We start from the raw sequence: 20,353 nt of genomic DNA, 5'->3' as shown, positions 1-20,353 counted from the left end.
AAGCTCTGCTGGTTGCCATACGAGGCCAAGAAGAATCCCACCCCCTTGCTACAGGTGTCAGGGTTACTGTATCAGAACGGTAGTAGCGTACACCAGCTTTGAACTTATGCAAGTAAAATGCAGAAGGTGCAGGACCCTTCCATGACATACAGCTGCCGGGCATAAAGTTGCAGTGAAATAGCTGAATAGGTTTTAATACTATGTTTATTAAATCAATACAAAACTGTATAAGAACTCTTATTTCAGTAAAAAGTGACTGAAAGAATACTTTGGTAATGACAGAACATAAGAATTAAGAAGGAAGTTCTTTCTTTGGTATATATTTATAGAAGACCACCCTTGAATGCTGCTGTGAAGACCTAGATTAAGTAATCACAGCAATGTATTAACATTTCTGTCATCTTTATTTTGTTCCCAATTGTGACTCTGGTGGATATTTCAACTGAGCACTAATTCTCATGCTCTTGGTTGCTGATTTTAGTGGCTATTTTATCAATCTGTTTCACTCTTTAATATTGCTCTGTATTGCTTTAGTAATTGTGCTATTTAGTGCCTTTTTAGACCACAGTAAATGCTGGATTCTCTTTCTGGCATATAATCTGAGGATTTTTCTAAAGAGGCAATGTATGCCACTAAAGTCTAAATTTAAACCAGTGTAATTATACTCATATAGCCCTCCATGGAGACAATCTTTTTTCATTTTAAGAAAGTGCCCTTTTTAATTTAGGTTACATGGCACAGAAAGGGTTTTCAGCTAACCTGAAAAGGCCACCCTTCTACTGGAATAAGAATGGCAGCCTGGAGTGTTATGCTGATAACCAAGGATGCTGGTTTTCTCCAATTTAAAAAAATCCCCAATTCTTGGTTTAAAAAGTAACCCCAAATTCACATTTCTTCCATGATTAAAATGAAACACCACCATATACATATCTACATCTTTACATCACATAAAAATGTGGATTTGGGGTTACTTTTTCTTAACTGAAAATTGGGGATTCTTTTAAATCAGAGAAATCCAGGATCCCTGCTGATAACTAGATTGGAAATCTGGTCAAGTGGTCAAATGTGAGGGAGTGTTCCCAATAATGGTTGGTGCCCTGGAGTTTCATGAGCAGAGCCTCAAGTTCAAACCCAGATGGACTGACAGGTGCAAATAAATTTGATGACACTGACAGTCAAGCCTGCTTAGAAAAGGCCTGAGACACCTAGCAAGACTGATGACCAGGACAAGAGCATTTTGGCAAAGAGGGGAAGTGGGCCCAGGCTTGGAACAGCGATTGCAGCTGATGTCAGGAGTGAAGTGCAGCGATAAGCATTTGTGGTATGTCTGGCCAGCGCAATCAGTGTAAGAATCACATGCGAGTTACATTTCTATATAACTTTGTAAGAAAGGAAGGAACAGTAATAACCTGCATTAATATTCATGAATATATTTCATTGAGGAAAAAATAAACCTCAAAAGGTATTCCTGCCAATAAGTAATATTTTCAGAGTTTTAACATTAGCTTCAGGGATATTGTACTTCACATCTGTCAAATCAGTGGTCATGCTGGTACTTGGATATACGACATTTCTGAAATATCAGAAGCCAGTTTCTTTTGCCTCTCTGGCTAGAGTTCAATCTCTCTGGTGGTTAGCTTTTCTTCTTGTAGCAAGTACTTTTTAAAAATCTCCCTAGTTAAAAGGCTGACAGGAAAAGTATCAAGAAAAAGATGGTGCTTTGCAACTTCAAGTACACACTGCTGTAGGCAGGGAGTGCAATACTGTGACACAATGAGTAAACATGAAGAGAATGGGAAAATCAGCCCTACGTTAACAGCACAAGTACAGTGCATGCTGCGGGAGCGTGTATATTATAAATCCTAGCCTTAAAAGTTTTATATAAATCCTAGCCTTAAAAGTTTTATAACCAGATACTAAATTTTACCATGGGAAGAAATCCGGGGCACAGTGCCTCAAGTCCAGGGAGATTGTTTTTAAAGGCACATTTTTATTGTTTAGGCTATGAGAAAAAGCAATCATTTTAAGACACTTTACCTGGGCAACTGGAAAAGTACTATACAGAAAATGACATTTGGTAATCACACAGTCTATACAATAGCAGCACAATTTATTTTATTAATCTAGTCTACAGATGGACAGAGGCAAGCAACCCTTCCAGGCCATGCTCAAGTATGAACAAGCTTCAGAGAAGTAGCCATTTCATCCATGGTCATTTGGGGAGTGTTTTGGCCATTTTCAGACTGTTTACAGGGCACTCATGTCTGCCTACTTGCTATCTGAAACTCTTCAAAAGCATCTGAGCACTTCAGATGTTACATCCCTCTAGGACCTCTGTAGGTAGTGCATCAATTTTGTTAAAGGCTGAAGGGGAAAATGCAAGAAAACCAACCCTTGTGTCTTGCAATGGAGACCCTGCTGACCTACTTACTGGCTTACAAAAAGTTAAACTAATGACAGAGAAATAATATTACTAACAACACCACGGAGAAAATATCCATGAACAAACCTTGTTTCGGGTCGCTAGTCGCAGTAACTGTGGTGGTGGCAGCGAGAGGAGTGCTCTCCACAGTCGCATAAACCACAGGGCTGTGCTCTGGGACCTGGCTGGACAGCTGCTGGGATTTGAAGTACAAAAAAGGGTGATAATGAGCGTGCGAACATAAAAACTAGCAACATGGAACGCAAGCAAGCAAGTGGGGGAGACAAGAGTAGGGTGGGAGAGAAAAGAAAAGCAAAAAAGGCAGGAAAAAAAAAATATACACAGACCAATTGAATAAATTTAAAAAGTACATGGGAAGGGAGAAAGGAAAAAGGCAGCAGGAAAGGGGGAAAAAAAGACGATTACTATTAACAACAGCAAGAAAAGACAGCGCAGCATAGTCATTCATATACTTCAGACTTCTACGGTTCTCACTACAGCAGCAAAAATGCTCCTAAAAACTGTGTGCAAACTGATGTACAACCTGACCACCACAAATGATTAGCTATTTCAAATACCTTTAATATTTTTAAACAGTGTTAGAAAGCAGCAAACTGCAATTAAAAACACAAACGTCACGAGGCAAAATCTTGACTGATTTCAAAATGGCCATTCTAATGAGCTACATAGTTGTTGGTTCACTAAAACACAGCAAACAGGCTAATATTTCTAATCAAACTTTCGAAAGACAATATAGACTAGACACACTTGCATGTGACCATTTGAAAAAGATACCTAATGCTTTCCAGACAAGAGGTGCACATATGATTTCCCTTGTTGGCTAATGAAACGAGAAATAAAATATTTGGCTTTATTCTCAAGGGTGCACAGGAATAGCTGGTTCTCACTCAGCTAATTGAGGACCTGGCAATATTTACCTATTTAGGAATAAGAGTGCAAGGCTAGAAAGCAACTTCATCTAACCTGAAGGAATTTCAGCTATTTTTAAGAGGGAAAAAATATCTTGATCTTCACCACAACCAGTGCAACGGCTTACGTCGGCACAACATTCAAAGCAGATGCTCTTTGGATTTGTAAGTGTTTTTGTGGAGCTTACATAAAGCCACAGAAGCCAGGATTTCCCCAAAGAAACCTAACAGAGACTTTTCATGAAAATAGAAATGACTGTACTACATTTTTAGGACAAGGCTGCACTGTTGCCATATAGCTAGCTTGGAAGATGCTATAGTTTTCATATGAGTAAATTCCACTTAAAAACACAAAGTTTATATAAATTTTAAGAGAGAGAAAGAACATGTGGCTTACAGCAAAAATGTAAGTGGCTGTTGCTTGGCAATATATATTTTGCAATACAGGATCACACCGTTTTGCAATGTAAACCTCCCATGGAGCCACTCTCAGTGACCTTTAAAAACATCTATACTAGAAGTTTGAGGCTCTTACGGGAGCTGAAGGAAGTCGGGTGCCTTACTTCCACCCAAATGGGATAAGTGACTAATTCCCTTTGGCTTTTTAAAGAAAGAAATCTTTCTGGCACCTAAAAAAAGCTTCTCTTTGGTCTCGTTTTGCACTGTGAACATTACAGCACGAAAGCAGCAGCAAACAACAGAAGTTAATGGATAAATGTATACAGAAAGTCACACCACCAGCTACTCTGAAAAGAAGTTGTGAGATGCAAGCTGTGCTGCTGGAGTCTTTATCAGCAAGAGGTATAGATTAAAAAACCCTCACCTATACTGAAAATTAAGTGATAGGGTTTTTTTTCCCTCCTTAAAAATCAATCACACCCCGTAAGGAAACAGAGCTGAAACCCAGAAGATCAAAGCAGCAAACTCATCTTGGAAACTCACCGGCTGAGCTAAGTGTCCCCCTTTAACAGAGGAGGAAATGGAGGTACAGAGGGGGAAAGAGACTTGGCCGACACCGCAAAGCTCGTCAGTGGTAGAGCTGTGGGTACGAGGAGGAGAGTTTGCATCCTCGCACATGGATCCGTCCGTCTAAATGCTAAACCACATTCCAAATTGAGGTACTGCAACTCCATTTACCCGACTACCTCTCACTGCCCCTGCAGTTCCAACCAGACGCACTATTTTGTCCTTTCTATCCTGAGCCACCACCTCGTGTTGCAAATGGTAACCAGTTGTAGCACTCCATTATAGTCCCCTAATACTATAGCCCTGTTCATTCAGCAAGCAGCGCTCCTTCTGGCTTGGAGCGCATCTGCAGCACCAGTGATATTCAGGACGTTGCAGTCTGTGGAGGCAAATTTAACAACTGTTGCTTGCAAATGTAGCCCTGACTGTATTCTGCCTCCCTCTAGTCCTGACACTTGCGGGTACATTATTCCTCACCAAAAAAACTCCATAGTGCATTATTTTTGATAACTTACAGGAACTGTCAGAGGGAAAAGGATTTTTCCAATTTGGGTCAACAACAGAAATCTAATGTTAGTGTCCTGCAGGGCTCTGTTGCAGACCCAATATGATGCTTAAGTCCCTGGCTCTACGTAGAAAGCCAATTCTTCCACAAATGTGCCTCACATCACTGAACAGGACTTATTTTAGAAATAAGGAACCATCTAAATCTTCTTTAGTCACCGGTACTGACTGCAATGATTAGATGCCTTGAGAATGGGAGATATAAAAAGCACAGAAGCGGCAAAAAAACATGCAGAAGAACAGTGCCAGAGCAGCAATAGTAGCATTTTGGATGAGACGCTCGGCTCTTGCAAACCGTATTTGCAGCCACTTATTGTGAAAAAAATAAGCTTTTGAAATGTTTCATGTTTGTCTCTGAATATCTGGTAAACCAGGCCTATTCTTAGTTATTTGACACTGTAGAAACCTTGCACTGTCCACACTCTGAAAATTTTTAGAGGCTTTATTCCAATAAAAATGACTTATTTTTTTAATTCAAAACTTGTAAGGGCAGCCTACAGTGACAACTATGGGAGTATCTAGGATTTGGAAAAGGAGAGTGCAGGTGGTGTGGTACATGAACAGGTAGCGAGAGATGATGGTGCTTATCAAAGCCTCCATACCACAAAATTCAAATTCAGCATGTTCTGGAAGAGGTGAATCTAACAGAAACAGCTTGCTCCTCATGTGGATTTTAATATGCAGCACAATGGCTGCATAGCGAGAGAACAAGATGGATGCGACTGCACCTATGTGACCTAGGATGTACTGGGGATGTTTCCACACACTGTTGTTTGCCTTTCATTAGGAAACCCACACCAATCACTCATGGCTTTTGTGGCCAAGCAAATTAAATGCAACAAATCTAACAAGTTTCAAGAAGCATCATGGTTAAATACTTAAATTAACAGATATCAAAGTTATAGCATCCCCAGGAATGGTAAGTTAGCCAGGCTGCACATATATATATATATATATATATATATATATACACACATATATATAACAGCATTCAAATTCATTCAAAATACTCCATCTGCACAAGAAAAGTTGCTGCTGGAACCTTAACTTTGCATTTCCTGGCTGTAGTTGATCTAATAATGCATTTTTCTGCAGAGCTGCCTGTCAGCCTTTCTGTGCCTGGAACCAATTTTGTTCGTCAAAATGAAGACTGGGTATGAAACAAAGAACTATTTGCATACTTGATTTAAAGGAGCTGATTAAACCTCACTGAAGTGCTCTGCATATAAATTACAGCAGTGATAAAAGTCACACTTATTAAACAACTTGGGGATTTTGTCTGCCCTGTTAAACCGGATCGAAGGCTCTTGAAATAATGTAACAGTCGTCTACGAAGTCCCCATATTTGATGTACAATGCAAACAAAAACTGAGGCCTTTTCCATTTTCAGTGCTTCAACATTTCTATAGGAGTGAACAAGTCAACACCAAAATACATCAAGCAACAACATCTATCCTATAAAACACTAGTATCACTACCACCACCACTCCCTCTGCTCATGAAGGAAAGAAACACAGAAAACGAAATAATGGTCCAACTTTCCAACTCTCTCCCTTTCTGTTCTTCCATTTCATTCTGTTATAGTGTATGGTAAGTTTAGAGGAAAAACATGCAATTAACAAAAATGAGTCTCTCTTTGATTGGACTGAATTCAGCATGGCAGTGCAACTGATAATGATACAAGCCCTACCTATGCCTCTCTCCAAGTCCATGGTGCTAATACTGTGCCTGTGTAACTCATTAGCTAATCGCACTTCCTGGTAAAACACTATACTCAACAAGCAGCATCAGCATCTCCGAGACAACAATAAATGGAATAATCACCACCCAAGTCAGCATTTATCTTTGTTCCATGTGAACAGCCTCACAAACAATGTTTGCATGCATATTGCTCCTCCCACTTTACTAGTCCCAAAGCTATTTAGCTGGTCTGTAGTTTTCCTGTAAACCTGTAGATTACAGGGGGAAAAATCTCCATTCAAAACGTTCCAAAGACCAGGCCACGAAGTCCAGCGAAAGCCCCAAGAATCCTCCTGCCTTAAACCAGCCCCTATTATAAAGTTAGAACAGGTTGTGTAATATCCAAAATTTAGGTGAATACATTTTGGCAAACTTTTCAGGCAACAAGGCACAAATTCCAAGGTTTGTGTTTCCAGCAAATTAAATAAAATTCCCATGTTACTTCTTGAAGGACAGATCTGGGATGGCATATGAGGTAAGGGGAAAGCAGCAGCTACACACACCCAGCAGACAGTAAGAGACCTGTGGTTTGCGTATGGGGACCCTGAGAACTCAAATGGGGGGGGGGGGGGGAGAAAGGGTGAGGGATAGCATAGTAAGTACCAACATGAGAGCGAGGAGGAGGAAGGAAGAGCTAGCTCCTATATTGGGAGTCTGGTGGACAGAATTCGCCCCCATCCCACAAGCCTCTGGGAAGAGGGAGAGGAACGAGCTGTACAGTGTGGGAGGCTGACAAGCCAGGTAGGACACAACTGCCTTTTTAAGTACAGGGGAATTGAGAGATGGCTACAAACAGAGGAGTTGCAAACCTGGCGCTTTAACAGAAACAGAAGTAAGCAATTCCTCTGATCTATTTGCTGAACTGGAGCCATCAATAAAAGGAAAACTGCTTTTCCCTTTAGCATCTTCCCCTTGTTTCAGACATGGAACATGGTGGGTAAGGGGGAAAAATTATTTTTCAACAGGATAAAGCGACCTCTTTTAAAAACTTTACTTCAAAACAAGATGGACGTTAAATCCCTTGTGCGTCAGGCCTACACTGGATTTTTTTTTGGTAACTCTGTTCTTCTGGCCCTGAATCAGCCCTGCATGCAGCAAACTAACTGTCAGGCCACAGACACAGGTTATTCACATGGGGGTGAACAGAAACCCTCAGAAGGGCTTAGAAACTGAAAGCCAGGTGGCAGGTTACCCAGAAGTGGTAGACAACTGGGGAAGGGTCAGTTTGGAATATTTGTTCTTTTTCCTTTGTTGAAAAAGTGCAATTGTAAGACCAAACATGACTCGCCCAAGAGTCAGGAATGAATGCCCTGTTAAGATTCCCAAGCAAATGTTAACTGGATGCTGTTACAAAAACACAGTAAAGCACACAACCTGCAACATAATTCAGCACGCTGTGTGTGTCGGAGAGAATGTTTCCCCTTTCCATTTCTGAAGCACCTCAATGGAACGGTAATATTAAAAAGTACTACATTATTCCGTAACAAAGGTGTTTCTATAAAAATGCCCCAAAACTGCTTCTGATGACACTATAAAAAAGCAGGTTAGGGAAGCCTGTAACAGCAACTCTGCTCTGAATGTCAGCCACGTACTTACAAAAACAGTACCAAAAACTAGATAGCAACCATCCTTAAAAACCATGGTCAGTACATGAAAGGACCAGATAATACAGGGAGAAGGAAAACTGGCTTTGAGGAAAAGTGAAGTTAAGCAGACATTACTGACAAAAGACTAATGTTAGCAGTGCTCGCCCCTTATTACCTGAGGTGGAGTAGGTGTGGAGGTGGGTCTCACGATGGGAGGCGTAGGGTTTCTGCTGCCTCCCCCGGACATAATTTCTTCTGTTATGTCTTTGCCCCCCTGATTTGGATCCCGGATTCGGATCTAGAGGATTGAATACAGAAGTATGTCAAACTCATTAGACACCAGCATAGAGGGCAAGAGGCGGCAAGTAAGCACAAGCCACATAAATCTCGTAACATGAAGTATTAAATATAATGGATTCTGTATCAACCTCAGCTTCATTAACCAGACGTGTAACTGCTACATGATAGGGCTCTGGTTTAAGTGGCTACCCTTTGGGTATGAGGAAATACAGTTTAACTGAATAACCTTCAACAGGGCAGTATATCCGTTAAGTCATTGTTTAAGAAACTTGCATCATTGCCAGAGCCAGAATGACAGTAAAACAATTAGAAAAGGTATCTACTCATTGTGCATGATCCGTTAAGTATACATTTTTTCACGTTTCAGATTAAACATACCAAGACCCGGAAAAATTTATAAAACGCTGATCTGCCATAAAAATAAACCTGGCTGTCACAGGCTGACAGGAAAGGCAAAGGTGATTGATTATCAATGAGGAGGTTCAAATGCATCTCTTGGATCTGAAATCCAGTACTTCTGGCACCACCTGGGTTGGCAAGAGCGAACTGGGGGTGGTTTAATTTCCCATTATCTTAAAAAAGTACCAACCCCCCCCACACACACTAGGGAAAAACAGTATCAAAGAAAATTCATAAAACCCCTGAAAACCTTGTGAAATGGAACACAATGCACATGCTGGATAATTCTGTTTGCAACTGTATTTAATCCTCAAATAAAAAAAGCCCATTTATTGTCCAAAATGAAATGCTAACAAGTCTGTAATATAAGAACATGCTAATCAAGTCCTCCACCCACTACCTACTTATGCATACCACTTTTGTATCTACTCAAAGATAGATACACTTAAAAACCAACATACTTGCTTTTTCAGCACCAAATTTATATAAAAAATCATGACCAGACTAATTCAAATGTGAATGCTTGGATGATACTGAGCTGTTCAGACAGGAATGTAGCTCTTTAAAAAATTGACAGCATTCTGAACTCAACTATTCTACTTTAAATTATTTTATTTCCACAAAAGTGGAAATAAACTTGAAACTGAAAATTGTGTTATACCCTTTATGTACTCGCACCTGGGGAGAAATCAAGATTTACCATTTTAAAGAATACGAGACAAAAATGAAAGAATTGGGGAATCCAGTTTCATCCTTTTCTAATCGTCTAAAAACCTATGACCTTCTTTTGGGATCATTCATATTGGGTAAATAGGTGGAAAAATTTCCAAAGCTTCATTGAACAGCCGTTGGATGCTGACCTTGGGAGCTTCCAGTAATATGTTATTAATTAGATAATTTTACGTTTCCATTAAGATTGAAACACTGGTGCCATTCATGCATGTTTGCCAAGCCTCTCCAAAGCTTCCTTCGATTAATTTTGTAAATTCAGTGCTATTTTGTAGAGACCCCTATAGGAAACGGGGACTATGTTTCGAAGTCCCACCAACACTCAATGCAAGGTCTTTATACTAATTGGATGGAAGAGATTCTTCCTAAAAGTTTTAGCAAGTGTCACTGGAATGGGACATCAATCCTCTTTTTTCAGTCAACAAAGTACAAGGCTAGCAGTAGCTGCAGCACTTTTCAATGGAAGCTTTATATGGTGGATTATCTTTATCCTCAGGTCTCTCTCACACATACTCATTCTAGCGAAGAGGAGTGAACCAGAGAAGTTCATTTATTGTTTTTATTGTTTTACAAAATAGAAAAGTGGCTGGTTTTCAGGGGGAAAGATGCACATGGTATGTGTGCAAATACGGTAAATTGGGTACCCAGGGATGATAGTTATCTTAAATGTGTCAAGTATGACAGTTCATGCCAGTTAAAGAAATAATGTAATATATTTGATTTAAAAGAGGATGTACTAAACAAATCAGTTATGACAAACACAAATAAAAGCAAAGAAATGCACCCCTCAGGTTCAAATTCTACCAATCTATGAAAAAGTAACTATATTTATGAATTAATAATATTCAATTGCCAGACATAACTAAAGAACAACTATAGTAGTAATTAGACACAAAGTTTTATATTAAATGGATTTTTAGCCATTTTTGCGCTGATGCTACCTGCAAGTATAGACAAAGGATTTCACTGTAGAGGTCTGGCAAAGAGTAGCTACAGCTTGGGCAGTGGCAACACAATATTCCCCTATAATGCCATAAAATGAGATGCTTTGAATTGGAGTGATCAACTCAGTGGGTTACAACACAGTTTAATTTCCCTACCCATCCAGTATCTTTTAATTAGGCTACTAACACAGTGGGAAGGCAATTACAACCAATCCTGCTGATATCAGTAAGAATGGTACTTGTTCACTGGCATTCAGGCTGGGATCACAAGGGAAGCCAAACAGCCATGAAATGATGGTAAGTTTAGTCTCTTGCAAAGTGGTGGAGAATAGGAAGGAAGCTTCACAGCCCCAGATATTTATGTACGTTCCTTACCCACAGCTCAAAGACACGCTTGAAGTACTGTTTCTCAAAAGTGACAGAAAACAATCCACACTTGTAAAATCTGACAAAAATACTTATATTCCACTCTAGTTAAGATGTTATAAAACCAAAAAAGGGGTTAAAATACAAAATTGGAGATAAGGAAGTGTCAGCTATAACAGCAAAATGGAGCAGTCAGCTATAAAAGCCCCAGTGACACACGAGAAGATAACAGTCTCATCTAAATATATCATTTATATCAGTGGTTCTCTTCAATGTTCACACCTTGCCATATACCACAACTGGAGCTCCTAATAAATTAGGCTCTCTTACCGTTTTTTTCTCTCTCTTAGCTGGGGGAGGCTGCTGCTGCTGTGTAGGCACTATGATGGGTGCTGACTGATACACTGGCTGACTTGGGTAAAAAGGGGTGCCTAGGAAATCACAAGACAGAAATAGTTAGTTCATTTGTAAATGTATAAAATTTTCAGTTGGAGAAAACCCTTTGGATCCTCCTTCCACTGGAAAGGGTGGGCCATGAAATAATGAACTCAAACTGCAACAAGGAAAATCTATGATCGGTGTCAAGTAAAATGTTCTAACTTTATGTTGGTTAAGCTAACTCTAAAGGTGGTTAAGCTCTCCCATGGGGGACAGGACACAAAGTCTGAATTGCAGCCTGGGAAATTGAAGTTAAATATTAGAAAAAACTTCCTAACTACCCAGTAAAGCACTCAAGCAGACTTCCTGCCAAGGCTGTGGATCCTTCCATTCGTTGCTTAGAACAGGGATGAACCTATCTGGAGAGAGGGGCTAGACTACAGAGTTTCTTGAGGTTCTCTTCAGCCCTTTTTCCCCTATCGTTCTTTAGAGAAATCCTGCTCTCAGTACATTTCTGGAGTAGTCTGTGCGCTCTTCCTTTAACAGTTCTGTCAAATGAGCAACTGCCATCCCAAAACTAAATCTGGAGAGGAGAGAACTTACCATACCAGCAACCGGAGTTCAAGATCTGTTCTCAGCATTCATACATCTCAAGCACACAAGCTTGTGAGACTTTTTTGTCCTGGTATTACCATATATTACATGCATGTCCCCCTTTGCCTCATGCTCTTGAACAATGACGTAAGGGTGCTGTGTGCTTCTTACTTTTTGGTTTCCTTTCAGGGACTCGTAAGACAGTTCTGCTTTTTATCAAGTGAAGACACCTAATAGTACAGGTAGCCATCTTCCCTGCACTTGCATCGAAAATCACCCAATTTATTTTTCAACTAGGCTAACATTCAATGGAAATAAAATTACTGTATGGCACTTCCTCGAGGAATTTCCTAATTGTATCTGTGCATAATATACCAAAAGGTAGCCTTTCATTCACACAAGTGAGTGGTGAAATCCAATAAAACAAGCAAACTTCAGCCTAGTGAGACTTAACCTATAACTTACAAATTCAGTTTGTGCTCCTGCAGTGGAAAACCAGAACGAAAGGGCCTGAAGAGGTTTCTATTTCTTGGCTGAATACCTGAAACAGTCAGGTCAACAAAATCTCCTTACCTGCCAAAATCCTAGGCAGGCGGCTGCATACCAGAAAGCATTTAGAAACTCCTGATTTCAAACTGCTAAAAGCTGCAGCCACTGGTGGAAACTGCAGGTAATTCTGACAAACAACGTGGCGGTTTGACTTAATTTCTTCAAGAGGAGGGTTTTTTTTGTTGTTTTTTTTGCAGTAGCTGAATTTTCTGTTATCTATGTAATTATTTGCAAGGTCAACATCACAGCAATGAGTAAGCACCCTACAAACCTTACTGAATTTACACTCACAACTCCCACATGGAAAGGAAGCATTGTCTTCCTGATTTTACAGATGGGTAACTGAAGCAGAGACACAAAATGTTCTATCCACAGGCACAGACAAAATCTCTCTTAGGATATCCTGAGTTACAGCTGGTGTTGTCACCACAAGACCCTACCCCCTTCTCTCATATGGCATCATCAGACTGTTTTTTTCGTGGATGTGTTAAGCTAGCTACTTCACCTTCCAGGCCAGCATGCTACATGAGAGGAGGACTTTGGTTAACAAGAAGAGATGATTACACTCCTAGAAGGAGTTCAGTGTACTGATTACATAGGTGCTTTGTTCCCTTTGACCAGATATTCATGGATCACATTAGAGATTATTTTATTAAGAAAGGTCTGCTACAGACTTTAATGGCAAATGCTTTCTTTAAAAGAAAAAGGTTAAAAAAGCAACCCCCTGAAAGAAATACAGCTGCCAGCTGGGAAACAGAGGCCTCATCTCTTCTCTATAGTGAACCAGTCTTCTGCACCTACTGCATGTTCATTCCCTGCAGTTCAATGATGATCACACTTCACCTTTGTTCACTCCCACTTTGCCACCTCAGGTTTCTCCCAAAGAATGGCTACAACTCACTGACAACTAAAGAATGATTCATCACAAAATTAAAATGGAAAAGAAAATGAACTTCCAACCACTGCAAGTTTCCTTCACTTGGATATGTTCCTATCCCTTCTTTTGGGGCTTGGCAAATCTTTGGATTATGAGAGTTTGACAGATGAACACAGTATGAAGCCTCTAGTTTTAAAGGTAAAAAACATCAGTGCTACTACCCAAGCCAGTAACAACCCTTTGTCACATTTCTGGGACCAGCACAGGGACCAGTCTTGTAGCAGCAAATCGTGTACCTTGTTCTCTTGTAATAACAAAGGCTTTCATATTTGAACTGCATATTGTCTGATTGTTGCCATTGTCTAAAGTCAATGCACGATGCTCAGGATTAGCTTCTGTATCTCCAAGCAGACAAGGCATATTTACATTCTCTGTAAAAAAGCTAAAGAGTGTCCAAAGTCTACCTACACAGTCAGGAAGCAATGGTAGGAGAGAGAAATGGGTGATCAGAGGCTAATCTCTAGTTATCTAGTGTGCATGCTAGCAACCTCTTCCTTGACTAGAACTTCTTTGCCTGGCTGGAATTAAACAGCCCTTGTCGTACTGGAAGGCTGCACCCAAGATTATCATTCCTGGCCTGCTAGCTCAGCACACTGATACTCAGCAGACGCAGCAACCTTAGAGCAGGCAGGGACTGAAAGATTACAGCCCTATGTGGCAAGAAACCAGGGCAGCTCAAAGAATAGAGAAGAAATTAGAAACACAACTTTTCCAAACTATAAAAGTGAAGCAGAAAAATGGTATCTGGAGAGTTGGGAGGGACTCAGAAACCAGACAAAAGAATCAGCAGAAAAGCAATAAATTACAACTATCTCCTGTGCTCTTCAAGTTAGAGTATCATAATTAAACAGCAATTGCCGCATTTATTTTCTGTATTTCTCTAGCAGTGTTGTTTTAGCTCTCTAGCAGGGTATACAAACAGAAGTTATCTTTTTCTACCACCCGATTCATTCAGAGATCACCAATCCAAAGGAAGTGATATAATGGTAAGTGTCCGGGGCATTATTCTGTGCCATATATATTAGCTGTATGTGATAGCTGAAGGAGGAAATTATTTTCAGTTCTATTATCTTCCTTTAAAATCAGTTTGCATTTCTTAATATAATTCTGTTAATAAACTGGGATTATAAACCATTTAAAATTATCTTAATTTTAGTCCAATTCTAAAGCTCAAAAATCCAGAATTAAATATTAAAAACTAGAAACATAAAAAGTTTATAACTAAGGAAACCAAAAAGATGTATGACTATTCATATTAAGGGATAAATAATCACTTTGCACTAGTGACATTCCACACGGCAAACAAATTTTTATAATACACCAAAATGTTGACATCTATAGATTAAAAGCATTATAGATAGAATTTGGTAGCAGCAGTAGTAGGAGGCAAAAATCTTGAGATTTTTTTTAATATTCCCATAAAGCAATAAGAGTGAATTTTAAAAATGACTCAAAAACAACATGACGACACATATTACTGAGGACAGAAACTGCCGTCTTACAACAGGATCATGCAGATAGGCCCCTACCGGTTTCCGAGTGGCTCTGCACAAGCACAGGGGCCCATCTGCCTAGCTCCTATTGCTGAATATGGCCCTCCATAGTAAGTAACTAGTGCCGAGCTTACAAATATATATTGTTATTCCTGTAGATTGCCAAATCAAATACAACAAGAAGTAGGGAAAACTGATCCATGTTACTAAATAGATGCTACATTGTAAAAGGGAAATTATTAACACAACTGCCAGCCACATGTAGCCAATATTCCAAATTAGATGCATTTTCATAGATTTCATAGACATTAGGGCTGGAAGGGACCTCGGAAGATCATCGAGTCCAGCCCCCTGCCCAAAGGGCAGGAAGTCAGCTGGGGTCATAGGAGCCCAGCAAGAAAAGCATCCAATTTGCTCTTGAAGGCGTTCGGCGTAGGTGCTTGAGCCACCTCCGATGGCAGGCTGTTCCAGACCTTGGGGGCTCAGACAGTAAAAAAAATTCTTCCTTATGTCCAGCCTGAAATGGTCTTGCAGTAGTTTATGACCGTTCGACCTTGTCATCCCTTGGGGCGCTCCGGTGAACAAACGTTCCCCCGGATCCTGGTGGTCACCCCCGATAAACTTATAGGTGGCCACCGGATCGCCCCGAGCCTGTGCTTTTCCAGGCTAAAGAGCCCCATGGCTCTCAGCTTGTCATCATAAGGTCTGCTTTCCTGACTTCTGATCATGCATGTGGTTCTTCTCTGGGCTCTCTCAAGCTTCTCCACATCCTTTTTGAATTGTGGAGCCCAAAACTGGATGCAGTACTCCAGCTGTGGCCTCACCAAGGCCGAGTACAGGGGGAGAAGACATTTTAATCATGGCTAAATCCCACCCCCTATGCAAAAAGATCAGTAGGAGAGAATGATGGAGTATATACACCTCATACAGGAATGGGTTCCTATCCCTGAGACCAAACTATTAATAAGAAAATAGCTACTCTAAAAATCTACAGCATATGCACAATGGGGGAAGGAGATAGGGAAGTTGCAAAGAAGCTGTGAAACAGACACATGGAAAAGAAAATGGCCAAGGCAGGGAAGCTGTAGGAAGGAACAGCACTCTTCTGCTTAACACAGGATCTACTGGTGAGAACCCAGAAGACCATTCCCCTCCTCTCTTCCCTTACCGAGGGGAAGCGATGGCCCTAGAATCAAAGGAGTCCAGGACTAGAGAGTCCCAGGCTGGGGAAAGACAAAGGGCATACAACCTCTTTGGACCTTAGGATGCGACTTTAAACTTTCTGTTGCCCTAATTGGCGGGGTGGGGGGGAAGACGACAACACTTATAGGTGACAGGACCAACATGCAAGGCTTGGCCACGGCAGGTGAGGGAGGGAGTCATGTATGCTAAACACAGCTTTTGACAGAGAGCCAGAGAGAAGAGTCTGCTTCCTCTTAGGAATGAATATTACTGGTTTTTAAAAGTTAAATATAATATTTAGGTTTGGAGTTCACAAAACTACTCTTTGCCTGTCTTTGCTCACACAAGTCACACTACCTGTCAACATTTAATTTATTACGGACCTGTTACACGTGGAGAATTCCCACAAAAAGTCTTTGGCCATCCAAACTCCCCCACAAAAAGCTCACTCTTTCCTTCCACAAAATAGGTCCCTTGAAATGGCCGAATGATTTATTAATCGTTTCGATTATTAGCAAATTGATCATAAAGCTGTCAAGATGTTCTGAATGCTCTCCCTGCTCCTGCCATATTTGATTCAAAAGGTTATTTGTGCAACAAATTTAAGCCTATAAGACGCTCAGAAGCAATTCAATTTGACTGACAACCCAGGTCACATAGCTTTGTTTTTTCTCGGTTTCTAAATGCCAAATAGAAGGTAGGGCACGATGGCACCTTAGAGACTGGTTCAGAAAGACATGAGCTATTGTAGCCCGCAACCTACTTCATCTTGTGCTAGTGTACAAGCTCAGGCCGCTCTGAACTGGCTAGTCTCTAAGGTGCTACCCTTCCCTACCTTCAGGCTAACATGGTTCAAGTGGCTGAAAAATGACCAAGGCTCATCTGTATCAGAGTTCTGTCAGCATTGCTACGTTAGCTATGACTATAAAAAGCTCTGCTGGCAAAATCCCCAATGTTGATGCAGCTCTGCTTGCAGAAGGCCTCTGCTGCTCAGGGAAACTAATGGAGCTCTGCCGGCAGACGAATTCATCTGTTGACAGTGTTGAATCTATGTGAGGTGGTTTGCTGCCTTGGCTCTGCTGTGGCAGTTGCAGCTGCAGGAGACCTAAGGAGGCTGAGCCGTGTCCTGTGGATTTAGCTCTGCCAGAAGAAGTTTTTCTGCCTCTAGCTATGCCAGCTCTCCCAAACAACGTGAGTTCTGCTGGCAGAAGCCACCTTCTGCCAGCAGAGCAGCAGCCATGCCGGAGGTTTTGTCCACACACAAACATTGGCTATAGGATGCAATCTTTTCACCCCCAGCAGCCACTGTAACTCTACCAACGGAGCTTTGTTATGCAGATAAGGGGCTAAGAAATGTTAACTGCTACATTGCTATGCATGTAGTCAGTGCTCAGTTTAATGGAACTGGCACTATCAGGCATTTTCACAAGGCATTAATAAATAATGGTGACTGAACATTGATTAAAAAATAGCAAATACTCTTCTTCACACAAGCTTAAGCACAGCCATTCCCAAGTGCTCATGCATACCAAAACCGGCTAGCATGAATCAGAGGACTGAATAATAAGGACTGTGACATGTTCAATTTGAGCAGCTATATGGGATTCAAACAGGTGCCCAGGAAATGGAATAAAAATATTTAAACAGATCTAACACAATAAGAACAAACCAATAAAACATGATCACCTACAGAAATCCCACCCCCAACCCCCACCAGTACCACAACAACCCCTGCCCTGCTTACCATAAGCATTGGGGAATTCTCCAGGACCCGGTCCTGGATAAAATGGGCCTGGCCCTGGTGGCTGAACAGGATACTGCTGCGGAGGCCCCACGTACGGAGGACCGCTATGACGATACTGGGGAAGAGAATTACAAGGAATTTACAAATAACTGGCAAACAACATGGTGTCATACGTGGAAGCTGCAGTTAATCAGGTTAGCAAACCCCCCTTTCCCCCCTCCCCAAATAACCCAACCATAAGAATGAGATGATGAAACCCTGCTAAACAGATTCAGATTGCTTGCCTGCCAAAAAGGATGTCATAAGGATGAAATGCAAGCTGCGTAATCTGAGGTAAAGACATGCAGGAAACCAGAGCTGAAATGCACAATACTCAACTTGATTTCTGTAATGCAGTAAGCTCACGAAGCCCAGTGCTTTATAGCAACAGCACAGGTATTAAATCAGTTCAAGGGCATTTTTGGTACTAGATATTTTCTAATAGTTTAGTTTCTCATGATCTCTTTTAGGAAAAGGAAACTATTTCATCTAAAATATAAAAAGATACAGTTTATGATTACCAACTCCCCTCTCTTCCCCACCCTCTGCCAAGCCAAAGAAAGGGACATTTAATTAAGTAGAGCTTATGCTGCTAACTCTATTAGTTTTCTCTCTGCACCCTCTCCTACAGTCTCTGAGGATGGCCTTTTTTAAATCCAGGTGCATTACTCAGCTGTAATAGGTTCCAAGTGCCTAAGCAATATATTACCTGCGGTATACAGTACTGGGGGCCCTGGGGCATTGGATACGGCATTGGCAGATGGTTAACCATCATGATGTGTTGGTTGGTTTGATACACTGCAGTTGGTGTTTGCGCACCAGGACGGATGGAAGGGCTGCTGTTCTGGATGGTAGCTCTTGGAGGCTGTATTTGAGGTCTCTGGAAAAACTGGTGGAAGGGAAGCGGGGGAAAAGGTCATTTTCCCTGAAAAGTTAAAGTAGTTTTGACATCAAATAACAGCAGAAAAAAACCCACAGTATTATTAAGATGAAACATTGAAAGGGTTGCCACACATTCAGCAAACTGAAGGACCACGTTTATTAATCTTTAGATATGAGCTGCATATGACAACCCCCAGTTTTAAAAAGCACAAAGAAAGAGAAAAGCAGTTTGAATAAAAGCAAATTCTCAAGCTCTGATTTGTAACCATACAAGCATTAGTTTGTGTCTACTCAATTATATGCACAAGCTTTCAGCCCGGTGGTAAATGGAAAGGACTCTCTGCTAAATATATATCTTACAGGCTGGGGCTATTACAGAAAGGCCACCTTTACAAGAAATGTGCTACAGGAGTAAAAGACCAAGGAAAGTGCTCCAAAAGAGCTAACACCTAAACAACTAGGAGGGGGATCACAGATATCCCAATACCTACCCTCTTTGTCTGACTAAAATTCTGAATGAGCCATTTGTCCTGCATTCCTTCTTCAAAAGGGCGGCAACCCCTTCCCGAGTTGCACCAATTTTTTCCATCACATCTGCATGAAATAATCCACCACGCAAGTGTAGCCCATACTCAAAGACCCAGGAGAAAAGCAACCTGGTGAAATGTTGCTCAGATCTCACTCTCTTAAGACAGGCACCAGCATCCAAAGAGGGAGTCATGGAAGACTGCCCTCCTACTAAAACCTTAATAGCTCTAAAAACTAAATAGGTAAGATATGCATCTGACAATAATACATTCACTATATGATAGAGACATTTATGCCATGCAGAACCAGTAGTTAAAATTACCTGAATGGGTCTGAATCCTCCCTTCAGTAATGAAGCAAGAAAGCAGCAGGAAACAGAAAGAAAGCCAATGGAACAGCTTACAGATCAATAGGAAGGGGTAGGTTATAACATGCACCCTAATTAATGCACACTGTTTCATTAATCTTTTTCTCCAGCTTTCTGTAATAGGTTAAGTCAAACAGCAGGAAAATACTGAACCGATATGAAATAATCTTCTATCAGAATTCCAATGGCACCAAATAATTTTTTTTCTAAAACATCTTACACTGAATAAAATATAATTTTAAAAAAAGAATTTGCAGCAGACAGGATACATTTTATGTTCCTAAGGTCAACAGTTTTTCTTTCCCTTTCCTAGCCCTTTAGAAAATCCAGAAGTGGCATTATGTGCAAAACAGCAATAAGCCATGCTCAGCCCCTGAACCTGATCTCCAACTCTGCACCAAGGCTGGGAGAACAGGAGACACTGTGTATTCAGCTGTTAAGCAGAAGTAAGATAATCACGTATCACTCTACAAACAAGCTGCTGCTTTATCCACTGCAATAAAGCAAGTGGTCAATCTGTAGTTAACTATGAGCAGGCAGAGGGGAGGGTCGATGGCTACGGTGGAGTGGGGAGTTGGTCTGGGCTTTTCTAGCCCAATTTTGGGTAAGGAGCTTGGCCTGTATAATTTACGGTGTATTCACTGTGAGGGGTAGGAGCAGAGTGGAAGGATCCTGGGATATGTCTGGGCCAGAAAACAACAGCAGTGATAATAAA

General features: G+C 40.9%; 1 protein-coding gene across 21 annotated transcripts in view; it reads right to left on the bottom strand.

The window, feature by feature from the left end:
• The window catches only part of EIF4G3 (eukaryotic translation initiation factor 4 gamma 3), a 177,082-nt gene that overhangs the window by 55,044 nt on the left and 101,685 nt on the right, over nucleotides 1-20,353 (bottom strand). For 14 of the 21 annotated variants that reach the window (XM_090023331.1, XM_090023337.1, XM_090023335.1 and 11 more), the window contains 5 exons: nucleotides 18,571-18,750; nucleotides 17,823-17,937; nucleotides 11,276-11,376; nucleotides 8,383-8,505; nucleotides 2,510-2,618 (listed from right to left, as the gene is read on the bottom strand). In XM_090023331.1, the coding sequence (XP_089879457.1) occupies nucleotides 2,510-2,618; nucleotides 8,383-8,505; nucleotides 11,276-11,376; nucleotides 17,823-17,937; nucleotides 18,571-18,750 (628 nt within the window). Of the gene's footprint in view, nucleotides 1-2,509; nucleotides 2,619-8,382; nucleotides 8,506-11,275; nucleotides 11,377-17,822; nucleotides 17,938-18,570; nucleotides 18,751-19,593; nucleotides 19,618-20,353 lie in introns of those variants that run through there. The other 7 variants (XM_090023332.1, XM_090023336.1, XM_090023350.1 and 4 more) reach the window with 2 other exon arrangements.

This window comes from Crocodylus siamensis, chromosome 12 (assembly GCF_052110815.1).
Source record: "Crocodylus siamensis isolate JL-2025a chromosome 12, ASM5211081v1, whole genome shotgun sequence".
Lineage (NCBI taxonomy): Eukaryota > Metazoa > Chordata > Crocodylia > Crocodylidae > Crocodylus > Crocodylus siamensis.
This window is presented reverse-complemented; position numbering and strand designations above follow the sequence as displayed.